Genomic DNA, 21796 nt, shown 5'->3' on the forward strand with positions numbered 1-21796 from the left:
TGCATTTGAGCTTCTCCAGATTGAAATCTGTCACACGAGCCCGCATGACCATTAAATTTTCTGATGGTTTTTCTTTACTTCAGCAAAGTCCCTGTGCCTGTGAGAAGCTCAATCCAATGCCCATCTGATGTCTGTAGCTGGAAGATGCTCCCAGCAGCTAAATTAGCATCAATTTGTGCTCACCTAGGAAGGCTGATCTGTTTCTGAAATTTAATTCCTTTAGACATACTTGTACCCAGAGAACTTCTCTATCTTTAAAATTTATTTTTTTAGATTCTCCATTTCTTTCTAGTTTCTACAGTGTGAAGGATTTTGGGGGCATGTCCTTCCACATCCTAACCAAAGATGAAATTCTTGAAAACACAATTAAAGGGAGTTTCCATGCAGCTTGCACCTAATGCTGTGGTGCTCTGATCATTAACTTATAACAGGGAATAATACTTTTAAAGTAATTTAATTCTTTTTGTACTTCCTTTTAATTAAAAAAAAAAGCTAAGTTAAAAAAAAATAAAGCTTTAAGGGATGCCTGCGTGGTCCAATTGTTTAAGTATTTCCCTTTGGCTCAGGTCATGAACCTAGGGTCCTGGGATCGAGTACTGCATTGGGCTCCTTGCTCAGCAGTGAGCCTACTTCTCCTTCTACCTGCTGCTCCCTCTGCTTGTGCTAATGTATGCACTCTCTCTCACAAATAAATATCTTTTAAAAAATCTTTAAGAAATAATTTATCAATATAGGAAGATAATGATTTTTTATTTCAAAATGAATAATCTAGATTTATAAAATATATATGAGATGATTTATAATACCATTTTATAAAAATGCATTCCATTTTTTTTTATTTTAGGAATTTTTGGAATGTGCTCATGAAGTCTGCAAAGTACATAATCTTCAGCCAGTTAAATTTTTTCTTGAAAAAATGATTCAGACATATGAAATGATGATTGTGAGACATGGGTAAGATTATAGATTATCTCTGTTTACCATAGTTAGATGTTATTTTTCAAATCAAACTATTAAAACAAAATTTATGAACCAAAGGACTCAACAAATCTTGTACACTAGGTAGGCTAGGGAACAAAGACCGCCATCTCCCCATTTCCGTCCTAGTGGCTTAAAATAAAGATTTATTTCTCGCTCATGCTATCCATCCAACAAGGATTGGTAAGGCATTCTCATTCAGTGAGGTGACACTAGCAACCAGTGCACTTTGCCCTTTTGGTCCTATGTTATTTGCTCTCCTCCATGCACATAAAACACACCCTTTCCTTCCCAGGAAAATAAGTTAAAAGTTCTAGTCAATCAATGAACCGTACTTGAAGTTCAAGATCTCTAGGTGATGCATGATAGTTTCTGTATCAGATTTGGAAGTTGTTCTTCTTGATCCAAATACCTACAGACTAGAAAGACAAGTTGTCTGTCTTCCACACACCTCCTCTTAATTATAATAGTGGGCTTCCTAAAACAGGTCATTAGAGCAGACACTACTATCCAGAAATTGAAGAACTGGAGACATAGCCAACATTGGTTGATAGCAATTCTGAAACCCATCTGGGTAATTGTTCCAGAGATAAATTGACTGTGATACTGATAGTTTAAACCTCAGGACCTCTAACTTGTAGGAGCCTTTCTAAGGAGCCATAATCATTTGATACACATCATTTATTATATAGGGTATCATTATAGTGGCTCTGGACATTTTGTATCCATAGTTGCATTTGTATTTTTTTCCTATTCTACTGATTGTATAAACTTTAAATGCCGTAAACTCTGGATCCACTTCTGCATGATTTCACAGGGGCTTTCCAGTTAACTGTTCTTTATGGACACTGGTTAAACTTTGTTTCTTTCTTTCTCTTTCTCTTTTCTTTTCTTCCTTTTTTCTTTTTTTTTTGTTCAACTTTCTTGAGCGGTCTTTCCATCTTCATTTTTTTCTCTGGTCACATGTGAAGTGAACAATAGAGAATATGTCCTTGGGAGCTGAGAAGTGTTTTCAGCCTTCTTCCTGCCTATAGAAAGTTGAGGTCTCAAAGGTTAAAGACAGGATTTAAAAAAAACAAAAAACACTCCATAGTATGTAAATTTTCAAGCATATACAAAAATAGAGGGAATAGTACAATCAACTCTCATGCAAAGATCATTTTTAAAATTTTATTTATTTGAGTGAGAGAGCACAAGCAGGGGCAGGGGAGGAGGAGAGGGTAGAGGGAGAAGCGGATCCCCCTGCAGAGCAGGGAGACCAATGCGGGGCTTGGTCCCAGGACCCTAGGGCCTCTGGGACCATGACCTGAGCCCAAGACAGACCCTCAACTGGCTGAGCCACCCAGGTGCCCCTGCAAGGATCATTTTTAAGTCTTGAATATTCACATGTGTTTTAGCCTAGACTCATAGCTTCTTTGTCCATAAACTCCCTCAAAAACTTGATAAGCTTCTTATTTGTTTGATTCTAAGCAGCTCTATATGCCAGTAGCCACAACTACCGTCCTTACCAAGTCATACTTTTATAAATTCCCTTGCAGTATCCTTGAACCTATCAATTTTAATTGAGATGATGACAAAGCTTAATCTATTTTCACTCCTGAAATGATTACTGGGAACCATATTAAAATTTCATACATTTTGATAGTGATACAAGCCCTACCCTTAATTTGGTCCTTGGTGCCAGGCTGAGTAGATGTTTGTTGTTCAAAGCTTTTCTCAATTTATCTTTTACCAGCTGGGGATGAAAGTAAAATGCCTGTAGTTTCCTTAATTTCTAGACTCCCTTTATTCTCTTTCATTCCAGTTTGCAAACTGACCAATTTTTTTTCTGGGCTCATTTCTTTCCAATAGTTCTTTGTTAAATGTAACCATTGGCTGGCATTATATACTAATAATAATCTGTTTACTATCCTTTTTCCTAAAATGGCAGTTTCATCAGGCAGTTTCTTTCATTTTCATTAGATTATCTGTCTTTCAGGTTACTTTAATGAACAGATTTACCAAATGTTTCATCATTGCATAACATTTATTCCCAGTCTTTTGGCCTCCAATAACAGTTAAATTTGCCACCCACAACCTGGCCTTTAAGCCAGTGCCACATATTTAAGTCTTTTTATTATGGCAAGAATACCTTGTCCCTTCTAGGAACCAGTTTCTGTCAGAAAGGATGGGCTAGGTTATTCTTTAGAAACAATCAGTCCCTAAGACCCTAATCTTAGTGACTTAAAAAACAACAACAACAACAACAACAATAACAACAACAACAAAGGGTTATTTCTCATTCATACTATGTCCACTATAGGTTAACAGGCAGGATCTGCTCATGATAATTACCCAGGGTCTCAGACTGTTGGAGCAATCAGCATCTCAACATGGTGGGTCACTGCTGTGTGAGAGGGAAAAGCTCTGTGAGGAGAGAGCTCTGTAAGCTCCCTCACTGGCAATGATATGTCTGCTGAGAAAGAAACATCCATGTTTCCTACTTATTACTCATTAGTCACTTAGAATTTCCACAAGAGGGCAAGGAACCCTACTATGTGCTAGGAGAGAGAAGATTCAGAAGTATTTGGCAAAGACCACCAGTGACTACTATAGCAAGTAAAGACTTGAGGAACTGGGGGGAGGGAGGGATGGTGTAGCACTGGGTGCCTGGGTGGCTCAGTCCTTAAGCATCTGCCTTCAGCACAGGTCATGATCCCAGGGTCCTGGGATCGAGCCCCGCATTGGGCTCCCTGCTCACTGGGAAGCCTGCTTCTCCCTTTCCCACTCCCCTTGTTTATGTTCTCTCTCTTTCTATCATATAAAAATATAAAATCTTGAATAAATACTTGAGGAACAAGAACCTTTCCCACTTCTCTCCTTGGGAGGCCCCAAGACATTTTTTTTCCAAAATTTTTTTAAGATTTTATTTATTTATTTGACAGAGAGAAATCACAAGTAGATGGAGAGGCAGGCAGAGAGAGAGAGAGGGAAGCAGGCTCCCTGCTGAGCAGAGAGCCCGATGCAGGACTCGATCCCAGGACCCTGAGATCATGACCTGAGCTGAAGGCAGCGGCTTAACCCACTGAGCCACCCAGGCACCCTCTAATTTTTTTTTTTTAATTTCTTTTCAGTGTAACAGTATTCATTGTTTTTGCACCACACCCAGTGCTCCATGCAATCTGTGCCCTCTCTAATACCCACCACCTGGTTCCCCCAACCTCCCACCTGCCGCCCTTTTAAAACCCTCAGATTGTTTTTCAGAGTCCATAGTTCTTTTCTAATCTTAAGAGTGTTCAGTTTTTGTTTTCACTTGGAGATTTTTTTTTTGTTATATTCTCTTCTGTAGATGATGGTATTAATGTAAAGAACTTTAGAGATCAACCAGTTCAGAAGTTAAATATTCTCCTCATGTCTGAGAAAAATTCATAAAATTTCCAAAGTTATAAATACCAGTATTTTAAACACCAGTATACAGACAAATAATTTACCATTGTTTTTTAGAATCTTCTTCTATAATTCTTTTCCTTAATAGTTTCATGTTAGTAGGAGAGCCTTTTGCTGCAAAGACAAAAGTTCTGCATGTACTGGCTGACACTCTGACTCTTATGAATGAGCGTGGCTATGGAGAGGAAGAAAAAGTCATTTATCGGACTGTAAACCCCAAATCCATTACTATGGGCCAACTTTTTGGACAGTTTGATCCAGTGTCTCATGAGGTAATCTACAACATAAATATTCTCTTAGTGACAATGTACATTAAACCAAGAAATATGAAATGTTTTCAATATGATCACTTTATAGTTTTATAAAGGAAGCTTTCCAATTCTGTTTTCTTCCCCAGTGGACTGATGGTATTGTAGCCAACACTTTTAGGGAATTTGCTTTGTCAGAAACACCGGACCGGAAATGGGTTGTATTCGATGGTCCCATTGACACTTTGTGGATAGAAAGCATGAATACAGTATTGGATGACAATAAAAAGGTAAAACCATCAGAATTAAAAACAAACTGATGCACCATGTGACTATACCAAACACTACTGAACTGTGAACTTAAGAAAAGCTTAACATGGTAGATTTAATGTAAAATGTTTTTTTTTTTTTTTTGCCACAGTTTAAAAATAAAAAGCAGAATAGGTGCAGACATGCTTAAGCAATGTTACATGTTCAACAACAAATTGGCTAGGATTATGCATTTCAAATAAAGGATGCAGCAAGTTTAATAAGTTTATAAATTATCTGTTCAATGAAAACTATGCTATAGTAAATCCTCTGCTTATTTTTTTTTTATAGAATAAAAAGGTATTAAAACCATTGCATTAGCAGGAGAGCACAGTAACGTAATAGATGTTAAGTTGTTAATTGACTCCAGGCTCACGGTTTCTTACAGAACCTTAATATTTTAGGAGGAAATAAAAGGGCCTAATTCCTTTTTGAAAATATTGAATGCTTCAGGGCTTGTATGTGCTACATTAATTTAGAAGCCATGGAATATGCAAAAGAACTAGAAAATGGAAATCCTTTAGTGTTTGTAGTAATTGCCAGGTAACATGTAAACATAAAATGTGACTAATTTTGAGTTCTGTGCTTTTTTAAACCTAAGTGTACAGTCTCATAACCATCATTTAAATAAAGATGCATAAAATTTCTTGCACTTACAAGATTCATTCATGTTCTTCTCAATCAGTGCACCCTCCCCCAGGGGCAAGCACTATTCCGACTTCTAATCAATTAGTTTTTCTGGTTCTTGAAGTTCATGAATATAGAATCCTACTCCTTAGTGCTTTTCTTCTTGTGGTCAGATGGTATCTATGATATTAATGTTGTTGCAGTTCCATTTTATTTATTCTTTTTATGTCTACATTAGTATTCTATATGAATATATCATACTTTATTTTCACACATGCAATAACTGTGCTACTAAATAAGCAAATTAATTAGCATTCAAACAAATATGCCAACACATTGTCCTTGGTAGTTGAGCATTTATTCATATTCTTTCTTTCAGTTACATTGATTGAGCTAAGAAATAGTATTGATTCACAAGAGAGGCGCTAATAAGGGTCTGATTCAGAGCCAGGTGGGAGGATTTTCTCATATTGGATAAGAGGGAAGCAGGAAAGGATAGGTGTAGATACAGGTAAATGTATGGATTTGATAGTGGAAATTGGAAGGCAAATCCTTTATATGATTGATTGACTGATTGATTGTGTGACATAGTAGACCCTGGTTCATTGCATATTGGAGGAGAAAAGGGGATGATTTAAATTACCTATAATGGAAAATGGGAAAGAGAGCTGCCTAAGAAAGCACTGAAGCCTATCTGAGGATTAGTAGTAGTGCCAAGGTTTGCTTTTGAGGGATTTTCCCTTAACAGTCTAAGCAGCTTGGATATATGTGTAGATGATGGCGCCACACTGGAAGTACACAAAGACTTTAAAGATACTGGCATGAGAGGGCCAGAAGTGCCAGACCATAGAACAAAAGCTGCTTAATAATGAGGGAAGTGAAAACAGGAGGGATATGCAGATGAAGAGCAAGTGTAGGAGGAGCCGATCGGTGAGAGCACTGATTGTATAGGAGGCTGCAGACAGAGATGGGCATGCTTGGATTTAGTATTTCAGAATTGTGTAGTGTTCCAGGAGAGAAGGTTCCAAGGTATATAAAGTAGATGACTGGAATGAGAAGAAAGTAAGTGAAGAAAAGGTAGTCAAGGATCTGAGGGGCTGCCATGTTGAGATGTTCCTTTTCATGAACACTGGATCAGGCCAGAGTTGTAACAGAGAGAAAGAAATTGAGCCAAGTATCAAAGGCTTTAGTTAATGATGGGGATGCCTGTCTGCTGGTGAGTGATAGCAGCAAGCATGGCTGTCAAAGGAGCAGGGGGTAGAGAGGATGGGGTAGAGTATTTGGAAAACACCATGGGAGAATGAGGAGAAAACTGACTTGACTTCCCAAAATTGAAGCAAATAGAATGTTTGCTGAAATAATCTGGTAGGAAATGAAAAGTATTCCAAACCACCATTTTCCAGTAGAATGTTCTGTGATGTTGGAAATATTTTCATTGTCTAAGAAGGTAGCTACTAGTCACATGTGGCTGGCTACTGAGCATTTGAAACATGGCTTAGTACAGGGTTGCCTGGCTGGCTTGGTCAGTAGAGCACGTGACTCTTGATCTCAGGGTTGTAAGTTCAGGCCCCATGCATTATATGGTCCATATATTCAGTGGAATATTACTCAGCCATCAGAAAGGATGAATACCAAACATTTGCATATACATGGATGGAACTGTAGAAGATTATACTAATTGAAATAAGTCAAGCAAAGAAAGACAATTATCATATGGTTTCATTTATATGTGGAACATAAGGAATAGCATAGAGGACATTAGAAGAAAGGGAAAAGTGAAGGGGGGAAATCAGAGGGGGAGACAAACCATGAGAGACTATGGACTCTGAGAAACAAACTGAGGGTTTTAGAGGAGAGGGGCTTAGGGGGTTGGGTGAGCCTGGAGGTGGGTATTAAGGAGGGCACGTATTGCATGGAGCACTAGGTGTTATATGCAAACAATGAATCATGGAACAGTACCTCAAAAACTAATGGATTTAGTATTTCAGAATTGTGTAGTGTTCCAGGAGAGAAGGTTCTCTACCTTCTCTTTTTTAAAATGGGGCTTAGTGCAATTGAAGAACTAACTTTAAATTTTATTTAATTTTAACTAAAAATTAACTTGCTTCATTAGTTCAATTAATTAGATTTAATTAGATAAAATTATAAATAGCCACATATGACTGCTGGCTAACATATTAGACACTCCAGCTCTAGACCATTCATTTATTTTATAGAGAAGAAACAGGTCTAGGACATTGGGGAAGGTATGTGCTATGAAGTGTGTAAACCTGACGATTCACAGACCTGTACCCCTGGGACTAATAATACATTATATGTTAATAAAAAAATAAAAAAAAATTTAAAAAGAATAATAAAAGTACAGACTATAAGGCCAGGTTGCCTTGGTTCAAATCCTTAAAAAAAAAAAAAAAAGAGGTCCAGGAATATTAAATGCTGCCTTGTTGACATATAACTAGATAGGGACAAAATTGGGACTGCAGTGGTGATGGTGGAGAAGAAACACTAAAAAATAAAAAAAATAAAAAGAACATAAAGTTCTAAGTAATATTTGTAAAATAAAATTCTAAATTTTTTTTAAAGATTTTATTTATTTATTTGACAGAGAGAGATCACAAGTAGGCAGAGAGGCAGGCAGAGAGAGAGAGAAGAGGAAGCAGGCTCCCTGCTGAGCACAGAGCCCGATACGGGACTCGATCCCAGGACCCTGAGATCATGACCTGAGCCGAAGGCAGCGGCTTAACCCACTGAGCGACCCAGGCGCCCCAAAATTCTAAATATTTTTAAGTTCAAAAAAATAAATGAAGAGGAAGAACTGAAAAAAAGACTTAATGAAATTAACTTGGAATATCAACAATACTATTTTTTTCAACAATACTAATTATTAAAATTATTGAAAATTAATGATAATTCCAAAGGGAGAAGCTAAAGAGATTGAAAAGATAAGATGGCTTTTTGGTTGAATTTTGGTTTGAAGAATCAGTTGAATAAGACATTTCTAATACAACTGAGGAAATTTGAGTAGTGGCTGAGTATTACATGATATTAGGGAGTTATTGGTAATTTTGTGAGCTGTGATAATGTTATTGTGGTCACATAGAAAACTCCTTACTTTTGCAATATAAATATTGACCAATTTGGATGTAAAATACCATGGTATGCATAATGCTCTTCAAAATACTGTTTTAAAAAACGAAGCAAATGTGGAAAAATGTTAATAACATCGGTTAAGTCCAGGAGATGGGTACCTGAGTGTTCATACTGTTCTCTGTTTTCAATTTCTCTTTTTTACTAATAAAGAGGTCTTCTGACAATTTTATAAGGTCTGGAGCATTTTGTGTAATTTTATTAATAATAAGAACTGAGATTTGTCTAGGATTTTTGCGGTATGTCATGTATTTCTCCTCCTGCCTCCTGCCTTCTCTATGGAGGAGAAATTATCCCTGTTCATAGACTCAGAGATGTTATGTATTTGCTTACCCAGTAACTGACAGAGCTAGACCTAGAATTACAATTTTCTGGCTTCTGTTTTAATACTTATGATATTACACCACAGGGTATACATTATCTTATATATAGAATAAATTTTTATCTGAGAAGTTTGAGTTTTTAAAAAATAAACATTTGAAAAATAATTGCTTTTAGCTTTGCCTTATGAGTGGAGAAATCATTCAGATGTCCCCTCAAATGAGCCTCATCTTTGAAGCAATGGACCTTTCCCAGGCCTCAGTAAGTTCATATTTTAATATAACAGTAGTTTGTGTGTTTGCTTGGTCAGGAAGTATGTTTTATGCCTCAGAAGACCAGTTAGGCCCCAGGAATACTAAGATGAACAAGACACAGTGTATTTAAGGAGGCTAAGAAGCATGCTAATAAATAATCCCACTATATGGCCACACGTAAGTAAGAATATGGAGCAGGTGAGTGTCCAAGAGGGGAATGGGTAGAGGACGACCATGGAAAATGTCTGAGTGTTTGATCTGGTTTTGAGGGGTAACACTTCTCTAGTTGGGGCTGGGCCTTCCAAATCATGACAAGACGACATGTAAGGACCTGAAGCCATGATGTGTCTGAGGAACTGTAACTGCAAACATGTCGTCTAATGTATGTGAGGCTGTAGAGGACGACAGGAGCTGGATCATGAAAGGCCGCATAGGTCCTTCAAGGAAGTAATTGATAAGGGCCAGTGGCACAAGAGCAACACTGGAAAAAGAAAACGTCTTTTTTCTCTAGCCAGCCACCGTAAGCCGCTGTGGCATGATTTATTTGGAACCGTCGCAGTTAGGATGGGAACCACTTGTGTCTTCGTGGTTGAATTCCCTGAAAGGACCTCTGCAGGAACCAGATCATCAGGCTCTCCTGAAAGGACTTTTTGACTGGTTGATAAAGCCCGCTTTAAAGCTTCGTAGGAGAAACTGCAAGGTAACACTGTAATTCTCTGACCTGTTCGGGTTTCTTTAGTTTCCATTCAACTTGACATAAGTCTAAAGTCACAATAGTAGGATGAATAACTAAAATCAGTTTCCCCTTAGACATTTGGTATACACTTTTTAAAATGGGATGTTTATTGTGACAATCAGTAATTCACATGCAATTTTAAGAATAATAGATCCCATGGACAATTTAACCCAATTTCTCCTGATGGTAACATTTTGCAAGGCTGTATTGTATCACAACAAGGATACTGACATTGATACTACCAACTGATCTTATTCAGATCCCCTTAGTTATGTTTGTACCAGAGTACAAACATAAGTACTCTGGTACAAACATAACTAGGTTTCATTTTTAAATTTTTAATATTTGATGATTTATACTTTTATATTTTATTTATATATTATTTATAGCATGATATATAATATATAAAATATATTTTATAATTTATAATTTTAAATATAAGTACAACTTTGTGCCCTTCACCTGGTGTCTTCCCTTTACCCCCTCCCTACCAAACCTTGTAATCACCATTTTACTCTGGTTCTATGCTTTCAACTTTCAGATTCTGCATATAAGTGACATCATGCAATTTTTTCCTTTCTGTATCTGACTTTTTTCACTTATCATAATGTCTTAAAGTTCATCCATGTTGTTACAAATAACAGGATCTCTCTTTTATTTTTAAGTCTGAATAACATTCCATTATAGGTATTTATAGAACAATTTCTTTATCCATTTGTCCATCAACAGTTTGTGCCCATATCTTGGTAATTGGGAATAATGCATGGGCGTGCAGATATATCTTTGAGGTACTGATTTTATGTCCTGAAGAGGGATTGCTGGATCACTAAGTAGTTCTATCATTAGTCTTTTTGAAGATCTTCCACAGTGGCTGTACCAGTTTACTTTCCCACCAACAGCGCACAAGGGTTCTCTTTGGCCCACATCCTCATCAAGATTTGTCACCTTTCTTCTTTATAATCTTCTTAACAGGTGTGAAGTGATATTTGGTTTTGATTTGCATTTCTCTGATCATTAGTGATTTTGAATGCCTTCTTATATACCTATTAGCCCCTTGTATGTCTTCTGTAGAAAAAGTGTCTGGTTAGGTCCTTTGCAAATTTTTAAATTCGATAGTTTTTTTTTTTTTTTGGCTATTAAATTATGTGAGTTCTTTGTATATTTTGAATATTAGCCCTTACGAGATATGTGGTTTGCACATATTTTCCCTCAATTTATAGGCTGCCTTTTCATTCTGTTGATAATTTCCCTTGCTGTGTAGGAACTTTTAATTTGATATAGTCCCACTTTATTTTTGCTTTTGTTGTCTGAGTTTTTGTCCTATCCAAAAAAATCATTACCAAGGTCGATGTTTAGGAGCTTTTCCCCCACATTTTCTTCAGGGATTTTTATGGTTTCAGATTTTACATTTAAGTCTTGAACCCGTTTTGAGTTGATTTTGGTGTATGAAGTAAAATAAGAGTCCAGTTACATTCTTTTACATGTATCTATCCAATTTTCCCAATACTATTTATTGAAGAGACCGTCTTTTTCTCATTGTGTACTTTTTTTTAAGCTTTATTTATTCAGAGAGAGAATGTGTGCGTGAAAGGGGGAGGGGCAGGGGAGAGAGAGAGTGTAGCTTCAGCAGCCTCCTTGCTGCTCGTGCAGCCCCTCACAGGGCTTGATATCATGAATTATGAGATCAAAACCAAGAGTCGGACACTCCAGTGACTCAGCCACCCAGGTGCATCCCCTGCCACCTGTTGTGTATTCTTGTTCTTGTTGAAGATCAGTTGACTTTATATGCTTGGATTTATTTTGGATTTTTTATTCTGTTCCATTGGTTTTTATGTCTATTTTTATGCCAGTAACATACTGTTTTTATTACTGGAGTTTTGTAATGTAATTTCAAACCAGGACATGTGATACTTTCAATTCTGTTCATAAGATTATTTTGGCTATTCGGAGTCTTTTGTGGTTCCACACAAATTTTAGATTTTTATTTTTGAAAAAAATGCCATTGGAATTTCGATAGGGATTGCATTGAATTTGTAGATCACTTTGGGTACTATGGACATTTTAACAATGTTAATTTTTCCAATCTGTAAACATAGGATGTTTTTCCGTTTATTTGTGTGTTCAATTTCTTTCAATAATGTTTTATAGTTTTCAATGTACAGGTCTTTCATGTTCTTGGTTAAGTTTATGCCTAAGTATTTTATTCTTTTTGATGCAAATGGACATTTTAACAATGTTAATTTTTCCAATCTGTAAACATAGGATGTTTTTCCGTTTATTTGTGTGTTCAATTTCTTTCAATAATGTTTTATAGTTTTCAATGTACAGGTCTTTCATGTTCTTGGTTAAGTTTATGCCTAAGTATTTTATTCTTTTTGATGCAATCATAAATGGGATTGTTTTCTTGATTCCCTCTTCAGATAGATCATTGTTGGTGTAAACAAATGCAGTTGACTTTTGTATTTTTTTTAAGGTTTTACTTACTTATTTGATGGGGAGGGGGACAGTGAGAGAGGGAACACAAGCAAAGGGAGTGGGAGAGGGAGAAGCAGGCTTCTCCCTGAGAAGGGAGCCTGATGTGGGACTCGATCCCAGTATCTTGGGATCATGACCTGAGGCAAGGGCAGAAGCTTAACCAACTGAGCCACCCAGGCACCCTCTGTATGTTGGTTTTGTACTTTGTAACTTTACTGAGTTGGTTTGTTTTTAAAAGGTATTTATTTATTTTTTGCATGAAATCTTTAGGGATTTCTACATATAGGATCATGTCATCTGCAAATAGAAATCATTTTACTTCTTTTTTGATTTGGTTGCCTTTTATTTCTTTTCTGATTGCTCTACTTAGTACTTCTTGCTGAAAAGAAGTGGTGAGAGTATGCATCCTTGCCTCATACCAAATCTTAGAGGAAGAGCTTTCAGTTTTACCCCATGGATTATGATTTTAGTTGTGGGCTTTTCATAAATGTCCTCTATTTTATTGCATAGATTTCCCTTTATATCTATTTTGTTGAGGTTTTTTTTTTTTTTTTTTTTCGATTTTATTTGTCAGAGAGTGCATAAGCAGGAGAAGTGGCAGGCAGAGGGAGAGGCAGACTCCTGGCTGAGCAAGGAGGCCAATTTGACTAGATCCAAAGACCCTGGGATCATGAACTGAGCTGAAGGCAGACAATCAATTGAGCCATCCAGGCAACTCTTGTTGAGAGGTTTTTTTTTTTGTTTTGTTTGTTTGTTTGTTTGTTTTTTGTTTTTTTGTTTTTTGTTTTTATCACAAATGGTGGTTGAACTTTGTTAAATACTTTTCCTGAATTTATTGAGATGATCATGTGATTTTTGTCTTTCATTTTGTTAATGTGTATAACACATTGATTAATTTGCATATCCCTTGTATCCCAGGGATAAATCCCATTTGGTTATGGTATATAATCTTTTTTTTTTTTTAAAGATTTGATTTATTTATTTGACAGAGAGAAATCACAAGTAGACAGAGAGGCAGGCAGAGAGAGAGAGAGGGATGCAGGCTCCCTGCTGAGCAGAGAGCCCAATGTAGGACTCGATCCCAGGACCCCGAGATCATGACCTGAGCCGAAGGCAGCGGCTTAACCCACTGAGCCACCCAGGTGCCCTATGGTATATAATCTTTTTGGTGAATTGAATTCAGTTTGCTAGTATTTTACTTTTTTTTTTTATTAATTTATTTTACAGAAAGAGAGAGAGAGGTCACAAGTAGGCAGAGAGGCAGGCAGAGCGAGAGGGAGGGAAGCAGGCTCCCCACTGAGCAGAGAGCCTGATGTGGGGCTCGATCCCAGGACCCTGAGATCATGACCTGAACTGAAGGCAGCGGCTTAACCCACTGAGCCACCCAGGTGCCCTATGGTATATAATCTTTTTGGTGAATTGAATTCAGTTTGCTAGTATTTTACTGAGGATTTTTGCTTCTATATGCCTCAGAGATATTGACTTATAATTTTCTGTTTCTGTGATGTCTTTATCTGGTTTTGGTATGAGGGTGATTCTAGCCTGAAAAATGGGCTTAGGAGTATTTCCTCCACTTCTATTTTTTGGACGAGTTTTTTTTTTTTCTTTCTAATTTTTATTTATTTGAGAGAGAGAGACTGCGAGAGAATGAGCAGGGTGAGCAGAGAGCCCAGTGTAGGACTCAATTCTGGGACTGCGGGATTATGATCTGAGCTGAAGGCAGACAGTTAACCCACTGAGCCACCCAGGTGCCCATGGTTTTTGGAAGAGTTTAAGAAGAATTGGTATTAATTCTTTGAATGTTTGGTAGAATTCAGCTCTGAGGTCATCTGGACTTTTCTCTGGGAAGTTTTTGATTACTACTTCAATCTATCAGGCTCTTTTTCTATCCCTTCACTTTCAGCCTATTGTTACTTCTAGACAGCATACAATTGAATCTTGGTTTTCCATCTATTCAGCTATTCAGCTGCTCTTTTTATTGGGGAATTTAAGATGCTCACATTTAAAGTAATTTTGGTAAGGAAGGATTTACTATTGCAACTTTGTTAACTGTTTTCTGTTTGTCTTTTTTTTTTTTTTTTGGTCCTTTTCTCTCTTGATGCCTTCTTTTGTGTTTCATTATTTTGTTTTTGTATTGATAAGTTTTGATTCTTTTGTGTGATTTCTGTAGGTATTTTCTTAGTGGTTACTAAGGGGCTTACGTAAAGTATCTTAGAGTTATAACAGTCTATTTTAAGCTAATAACTTCATTTGTATACCAGAAATCTCCACTTTTACCTCGTTCCCCTCCACGTCATATGCTATTGATGTCACAGTAACATTGATTTGGATCATGTATCCATTAACATAATTTTAGTAGTTTTAATACTTTTAGCTTTTAGGGGCGCCTGGGTGGCTCAGTGGGTTAAGCCTCTGACTTCGGCTCAGGCCATGATCCCAGAGTCCTGGGATCGAGCCCCACATCAGGCTCTCCGCTCAGCGAGAGCCTGCTTTCCCTCCTCTCTCTGCCTGCTTGTCTGCCGGCTTGTGATCTCTGTCTGACAAATAAATAAATAAAATCTTAAAAAAAATACTTTTAGTTTTTAACTTTTATAGCAGAATTAAAAGTGATTTACCCACCACCATTACAGTCATATTCACCTTTGGTTTTCTCTTGCTTAAGTTATACCTGAATAAACCCAGGGTAAAATGAGTGCCTGTTGAACTCTTTGGATAAAACTATGGTAACTAAAGCTTTAAAATTCCCAATCATTTTCCATATCTTAAAAGTATTTTAAATATGTGGCTTTTAAAATTGACATGTATTCTTAGTAGTTTAGGAGAAAACTTGATATATTCGTTACTTAGGACTTTTATAACAAATTACCACAAACCTGGTGATTTGAAGCAACAGAAATTTACTCTGTCATAGTCCTGAGGCTACAAGTCTGAAATCAAGATGTTGGCAGAGCCAAGGTTCCTCTGAAAGCTCTAAGGGGGAATCTTTTCCTACATCTCCCAGCTTTGGCCTCTAGGCATTCCTTGCCTCCTGTCTGTGTTAATTCCCATGTCTTCCTTCAAGCTCACCTGGCCTCTACTGTCTCTTCACTGTGTGATTCCCAAAAGGATTTAGGGTCAGATATTTCAGAATGATCTCCTCATCTTGAGATCCTTAACTACATCTTCCAAGACCCCTTTTCCAAATAGGATCATGTTCATGAGTTCCTGGGATATGACATGAGCCTCTCTTTTTGAGGACCACCTTTCAAACCCCTCACATGTACACACACACATTCACACACATTAGTCACTTATGTATAAGTATATTGATATTGGTAAGGGAAAAGGGCTATTCAGATTTTTTTCACCCAGAAATATTATTTTAGAGATTGGAAAAATATTCACATAGGAGAAAATGAATTCCACTTCATGAAAATTTTGTACAATGTCTTCAGTGAGAAAATATAAAGTCATTTTTTAATTTTTTCATTTTAAGACTCTAATACTATGTGTTGCAAATAATAGAAGGTAGGCTCCATCTTTCTTTTTTTTAAAACCATCTTTCTGATGAGTGATGGATTTTCTTCCCATAATTTATTCCTATATTTTTCACATCTAGTTAGTCCCCAGCATCTATTGACTTTTCCCTCCTTGCTAACTTCTTTCTGTCCTCTCTTCTTCTCTCCACCCAGGTTCCTCTGGCCACCCCTCCTTCCTCTTATGATAGCCTCAGTTCTGACCTTTGTAATCTCCCACCTGAATCAACATAATAGAGCTGTTCTAGTCTAGTCTACATCTTCTACCAGAATTATGATTCCAAAATACAAATTCATTCCATTAACTTCATTTTCTGTCTGACTTATTTTACTTAGCATAATACCCTGTAGGTCCATCCAAGTTGTTGATAATGGCAAGATCTTTCTTTTTTTTTAAGGCTGAATAACATTCCATTGTATATATACCATACTTCTTCATTCATCTATCGATGGGCACTTGGGTTGCTTGCATATCTTGTCTATTGTGAATAATGCTGCAATGTACAGGTGCTTATATCTTTTTGAATTTGTGTTTTAATTTTCTTTGGGTAAATACCCAGAAGTAGAATTACTGGATCACATGGGACTCCTATTTTCAATTTTTTCCAAGAGCCTCCGTACTGTTTTCCAGAGTGGTTACACTGTTTGTATTCCCACCAGCAGTGCACAGGTGTTCCCTTTTCTCCACATCCTCACCCACACTTGTCATTTTTAATGAAATATTTGTTTTTTTTTTTTTTTTGTTCTCCAAAGAAGATGAAAGTAAATATCTTACTCTTTTCACTTTGCAGGAACTGATTCCTACAAGCGATAGCAATGCAGTTGTATCTCTCACACGCCTGTTTGAAGTATTACTCTGTAATGTCCTGGAAAATGATCCTACAAGCAAGCATATTCGTGTTTGGATTATGGTAGGTTTCATACTTAATGTGACTTTTATTTGCAGAATAAAATTTGCCTCTGGAAGTGATCATTGCATTGAAGAAGACATAAGATCCAGAGCTGTTTTTTGGTGAGCACCAAAAGAATAGCTGAAGGCATTGAAGTAGCCCTAACCTGGTATTCTAACCTGGACTTAAAAAAATTTTAAAGAAAGTAAAATATATGCAAATGAACCCAAATAGTTTTCTTATTTATGAAAGATCATAATTTGATAAACAATAAGGTGTCTTAGTATTAATCCATTAACAACTTTAGGTGAATTGATTTTGTGTTAAGTTTAAGTCATGATGTTGGCTGCTAAAATCTGGCTGTAAGAGACCAGAAACAGGCATCCAACCAGCTGGGTGGAGCATTGCCAGCAGAGTTCATAGAGCACATTGCTAGATGGGGAGTCAGGGCTTCAGGTAGCTAATGTCTAGAGGTCAGAGAAGACAACAGAACAGGACTCTAAGGGAGCCAGAGGAAAGAGTGTTTGGTTCTCTTCCCTGGTCTGTGTTTCTTTCCTATTTGCCACCTTATTCAGAAATACCTTCATCTTCTTTACTGAGTCTACCTTATCTTCTACTCTGTGGTGATAGTGGTGCCCTCCCAGTGCTTCCCCTTCACCTTGTCACCACAAAAAGTCCTCTACCTCAGACATCTCACATTCCAGGGTTCCCTGCTGATCATCACCACCTTTCCTCCTCGCTTTTCACCATTATTAGAAGAAATTGAACAGACATGTTTGAAGCATAGTTTATTTATATTCCTTCTTCTCCCAAAGTTTGGAACTGCCTGTCACAGAACTAGTTTTTAATATTGTTCCATACCTATCTGTGTTACCTATTTGTAAAATAAAAGCATTTTAGGAATAGTTCACTTTTATAACTTTCATGTTATATCTGTATCTGTACAGAGAGATAGACCTATATATATGACCTTCATGTTATATGTGTCTATATCTCTATCCATATATAGTTTCATCCAATTGGTAAGCCTAAACTCCCTTAAATTTTTAAATGGTTCAGAATTACTTTTAAAGACTAATATAAGTTGATAATTGGTTAAAAATTTCCTCTTAAAATATATTTGAGGGGCTCCTGGCAGGCTCAGTCAGTAGAGCATGTGACCCTTGATTTTAGTGTCATAAATTCCCACATCGGGGTAATGAAGTCCCACATTGGGTAAGAAGTTATTTTAAAAAAAAAAGAAAAATAAAAAGAAATATATATTTGATGATAATGTGTGTGTGTGTGCGCATTTGAAAGATTTTTTAAACTAGATAAAGCATGTACCTAGAGTAAAATTCAAAAGCTGAAAGTAGGCTTTCTATCCATATCAATGCCATAGCCACCCTCAAGGAAACCACTGTTATCAGTGCCTTAGGTAGCCTGCTAGAGGTATTTGATCCATTCTCTTCTTTAATACATTTTTATACATGAGCGTACTACACATACCGATTTGCATCTTTTCTTGCAGTATATCTTGGAGATTGTTCCATATCCATATGCTTACTGAGTTACTTGTTTAAACAGCTGCCATGTAGTCCAGTATACACAACGTAATCTCATTAAACAGACCCCGACTGAAAACAGTTGCTTCTTATTTTTGGCTGCACAGACAGTGCTGCAGTGAATGTTCTTGTACATACATCATTTTGACAGGTGGGAATATATTCAAGGGTAAACTCCTTAAAGAAGAATTCCTAAATCATTTGATACGGGCATGTTATGTATGTATGTATGTATGTATGTATGTATTCATTTTTTAAAAAGATTTTATTTATTTATTTGACAGAGAGAGATCACAAGCAGGCAGAGAGGCAGGCAGAGTGAGAAACAGGTGGAGAGAGAGAAACAGGCTCCCCGCTGAGCAGAGAGCCCGATGCGGGGCTCAATCCCAGGACCCTGAGACCATGACCTGATCTGAAGACAGAGGCTTAACCCACTGAGCCCCTAGGCACCCCTATTTATTTATTTTTAAGTAGACTCTACACCCAGCATGGAGCCCAACATGAGGCTTGAACTCACAACCCTGAGATCAAGACCTGAGCCAAGATCAAGAGTCAGATGCCTGACCAACTGAGCCATCCAGGGGCCCTGCTATGGGCATTTTATATATATATTTTTTAAAGATTTTATTTATTTATTTGATAGACAGATATTACAAGTAGGCAGAGAGGCAGGCAGAGAGAGAGGAGGAAGCAGGTTCCCCGCTGAGCAGAGAGCCTGATGCGGGGCTTGATCCCAGGACCCTGAGACCATGACCTGAGCTGAAGGCAGAGGCTTCAACCTACTGAGCCACCCAGGCGCCCCTGGGCATTTTATATTTAGCTAGATAATGCCAGAGAAATAATTCTGTGACTCAGCTGTGCTCCATTTCACTTGCAGACCTGGCCTTTTCCAAATATGTTAACCAGGCCCCCTTAATATGTTAAATTTTAATTTGTTAAAAATTTCTTTTAAATAATTAGTTTAAATTAAACTTCTTCTTCTTTTTTTTTTTTACCCAATAGGCTAGCTTTATGTTTTCTTTGATTTGGTCCATTGGAGCAAGTTGTGATACAAATGGTCGGTTCGTTTTTGATACTTTCCTACGGTCAATCATACAGGGAAGGGACGGATACGACCCAGTGCCTGACTCTGTGGGTAAATGGGAGTGCCAGTTTGATGAAAAAGGTCTGGTATATGACTACATGTATGAGGTATGATATAAAATGTTTGTTATGGAAGTTCTAAAACTCCAAGTATTGGATCGAAAGGCAGAACCGAGTTCCCATCCTAGTGATGTTTTGATCTCTGTGGTTGGCGTTTTTGTCCCTTCTCTTTAGTTTCTCCACCTTTAACTTATGGACCGTGTAGGTAAACTTTCTTTAGGGCTGTTCTACAGTTTATAGACTTAAATCTATTTTCTCCACTTAAAAAAATTCACAAAAAGATTCTTTTAAACTGCAGGCATCTGAATAATCATTTGATTCATGCAAATTTTACTTCACAGAGACATAAGATCTGCAGAGAGCCTTAAGTACAACTTACTCTAAATCTCAGGATTTACAGATAAAGAGGCAAGCCTAGGAAGGCAAGTGGTTAGCAGAACCAGGACTTTGAATCTAGCTCTCTTGACTACAAGTGTAGGAATCTTTCCCAACACCATGCTAATACAGAATTTTAAAAATACGACCAGAAAGAGAGAGTTTCGTCCTCATTAGTCACAGTGGGAAGACAATAAAATCATCTCTAAAACCAAAAAATCAGGAGGCAATAACATAAGCCTATCTTTGAGTTGGGGATGAATCCCCAAATGTCCAGCTTAAATAGGTAAAAATATAGTGGCTGGTGAAGAGAAAAATGAGAGTGGGAAACTGCTGTTTTTCTTAACCTCTTTAAAAGTTCTGACTCTAAAATATGTGCATATGTGGCAGAAATGAAATCTAAAACTTAAAAAATTAAGAATATGAATTACTAAAGAAACATGCAAAACTACCACCATCCAGACACATACCATATACATGTACAATTTGCCAGGAAATCGGAATTCTTTGATGTCAGCCATTACACTGAAGCAGAGGGATAATTAATCCAAAGAAAATTTTTTGTTTCTTAAGTTGGGTGGTGGATTCATGGGTGCTTATTTATCTACTTTAAGATTACAAAATGTTATATACATTATTTTAGGTGAATCGTTACTACAAGATTTTATTATGATAAACTAAGGTTTTGAAAAGCAAATATGATATCAGTATGTTAGCCTTTCTGATATCAAGTACATTGTTATATTTTAAAACTTATGTTCTCTTGTAGTTGAAAAACCGAGGTCGCTGGCTCCATTGGAATGAATTAATTAAAAACACTAATTTAGGAGAAAAACTTGTGAAGATTCAAGATATCATAGTCCCTACAATGGACACAATTAGATATACATTTCTAATGGATTTGAGTATTACCTATGCAAAGTAAGAAACTGTGTTATATGGGGCGCCTGGGTGGCTCAGTGGGTTGAAGCCTCTGCCTTCGGCTCGGGTCATGATCTCAGGGTCCTGGGATCGAGCCCTGCGTCAGGCTCTCTGCCCAGCAGGGAGTCTGCTTCCCTCTCTCTCTGTCTGCCTCTCTGCCTACTTGTGATCTCTCTGTCAAATAAATAAATGAAATCTTTAAAAAAAAAAAAAGAAACTGTGTTATGGACATGCATTTTAAATATAACAGTGCCTTTCTAATAGCATCATATGATTTCTTTCTTTCTTTCTTTCTTTCTTTCTTTCTTTCTTTCTTTCTTTCTTTAAGAGAGGGAGAGAATGGGAGAAGGGGGCAGAGGGAGAGAGAATCCCAAGGAGGCAGCATAGAGCCTGATGTGGGGCTCGATCTCACAAACCTGAGATCATGACCTGAGCCAAAACCAAGAGTCAAATGTTTAACCCACTGAGCCACCCAGGCGCCCTAGATCATAGGACTTTTTGAAGTAAACTTGGAGGTCACCCATTTTCAGATAACAGACCCTGAGGAACTAATTGACATGCCAATAGTCACCTCTGTTACTAGTGGAAAACCTAGAATCCAGATTTTCTATTGCCTACACCAAAAACTAGCAGCCATACTTTGGTGTCTTATATTTATTGTATTAGTAACAGCAGACTAAAAGTCAGTTGCAGTGTTATTGGTAAATAGGTAAGCATTCTACCTTAAATGTTTTGTATTGCTCCTGAGTATCAACTATGATCCACATTCTCCCATTTAGCATTTCTCAGGTATGTCCTAAGCCAGTTCTTCATAACTTAAGATGAAGTGGAAACCTCAGACTTAGAAGTGCACATCAAAGATGACATGAAACTGATCAAAAGCCTGG

At 37.2% G+C, this 21796-nt stretch overlaps 1 protein-coding gene across 7 annotated transcripts in view; it reads left to right on the forward strand.

The window, feature by feature from the left end:
• The window catches only part of DNAH12 (dynein axonemal heavy chain 12), a 228390-nt gene that overhangs the window by 96907 nt on the left and 109687 nt on the right, over window positions 1-21796 (forward strand). For all 7 annotated transcript variants that reach the window (XM_082738549.1, XM_082738550.1, XM_082738545.1 and 4 more), the window contains 8 exons: window positions 845-954; window positions 4493-4676; window positions 4802-4942; window positions 9234-9317; window positions 9822-10010; window positions 16828-16947; window positions 19473-19661; window positions 20758-20909. In XM_082738549.1, the coding sequence (XP_082594675.1) occupies window positions 845-954; window positions 4493-4676; window positions 4802-4942; window positions 9234-9317; window positions 9822-10010; window positions 16828-16947; window positions 19473-19661; window positions 20758-20909 (1169 nt within the window). The remainder of the gene's footprint in view (window positions 1-844; window positions 955-4492; window positions 4677-4801; window positions 4943-9233; window positions 9318-9821; window positions 10011-16827; window positions 16948-19472; window positions 19662-20757; window positions 20910-21796) is intronic.

This window comes from Mustela nivalis (genome assembly GCF_964662115.1).
Source record: "Mustela nivalis genome assembly, chromosome: 1".
NCBI lineage: Eukaryota > Metazoa > Chordata > Mammalia > Carnivora > Mustelidae > Mustela > Mustela nivalis.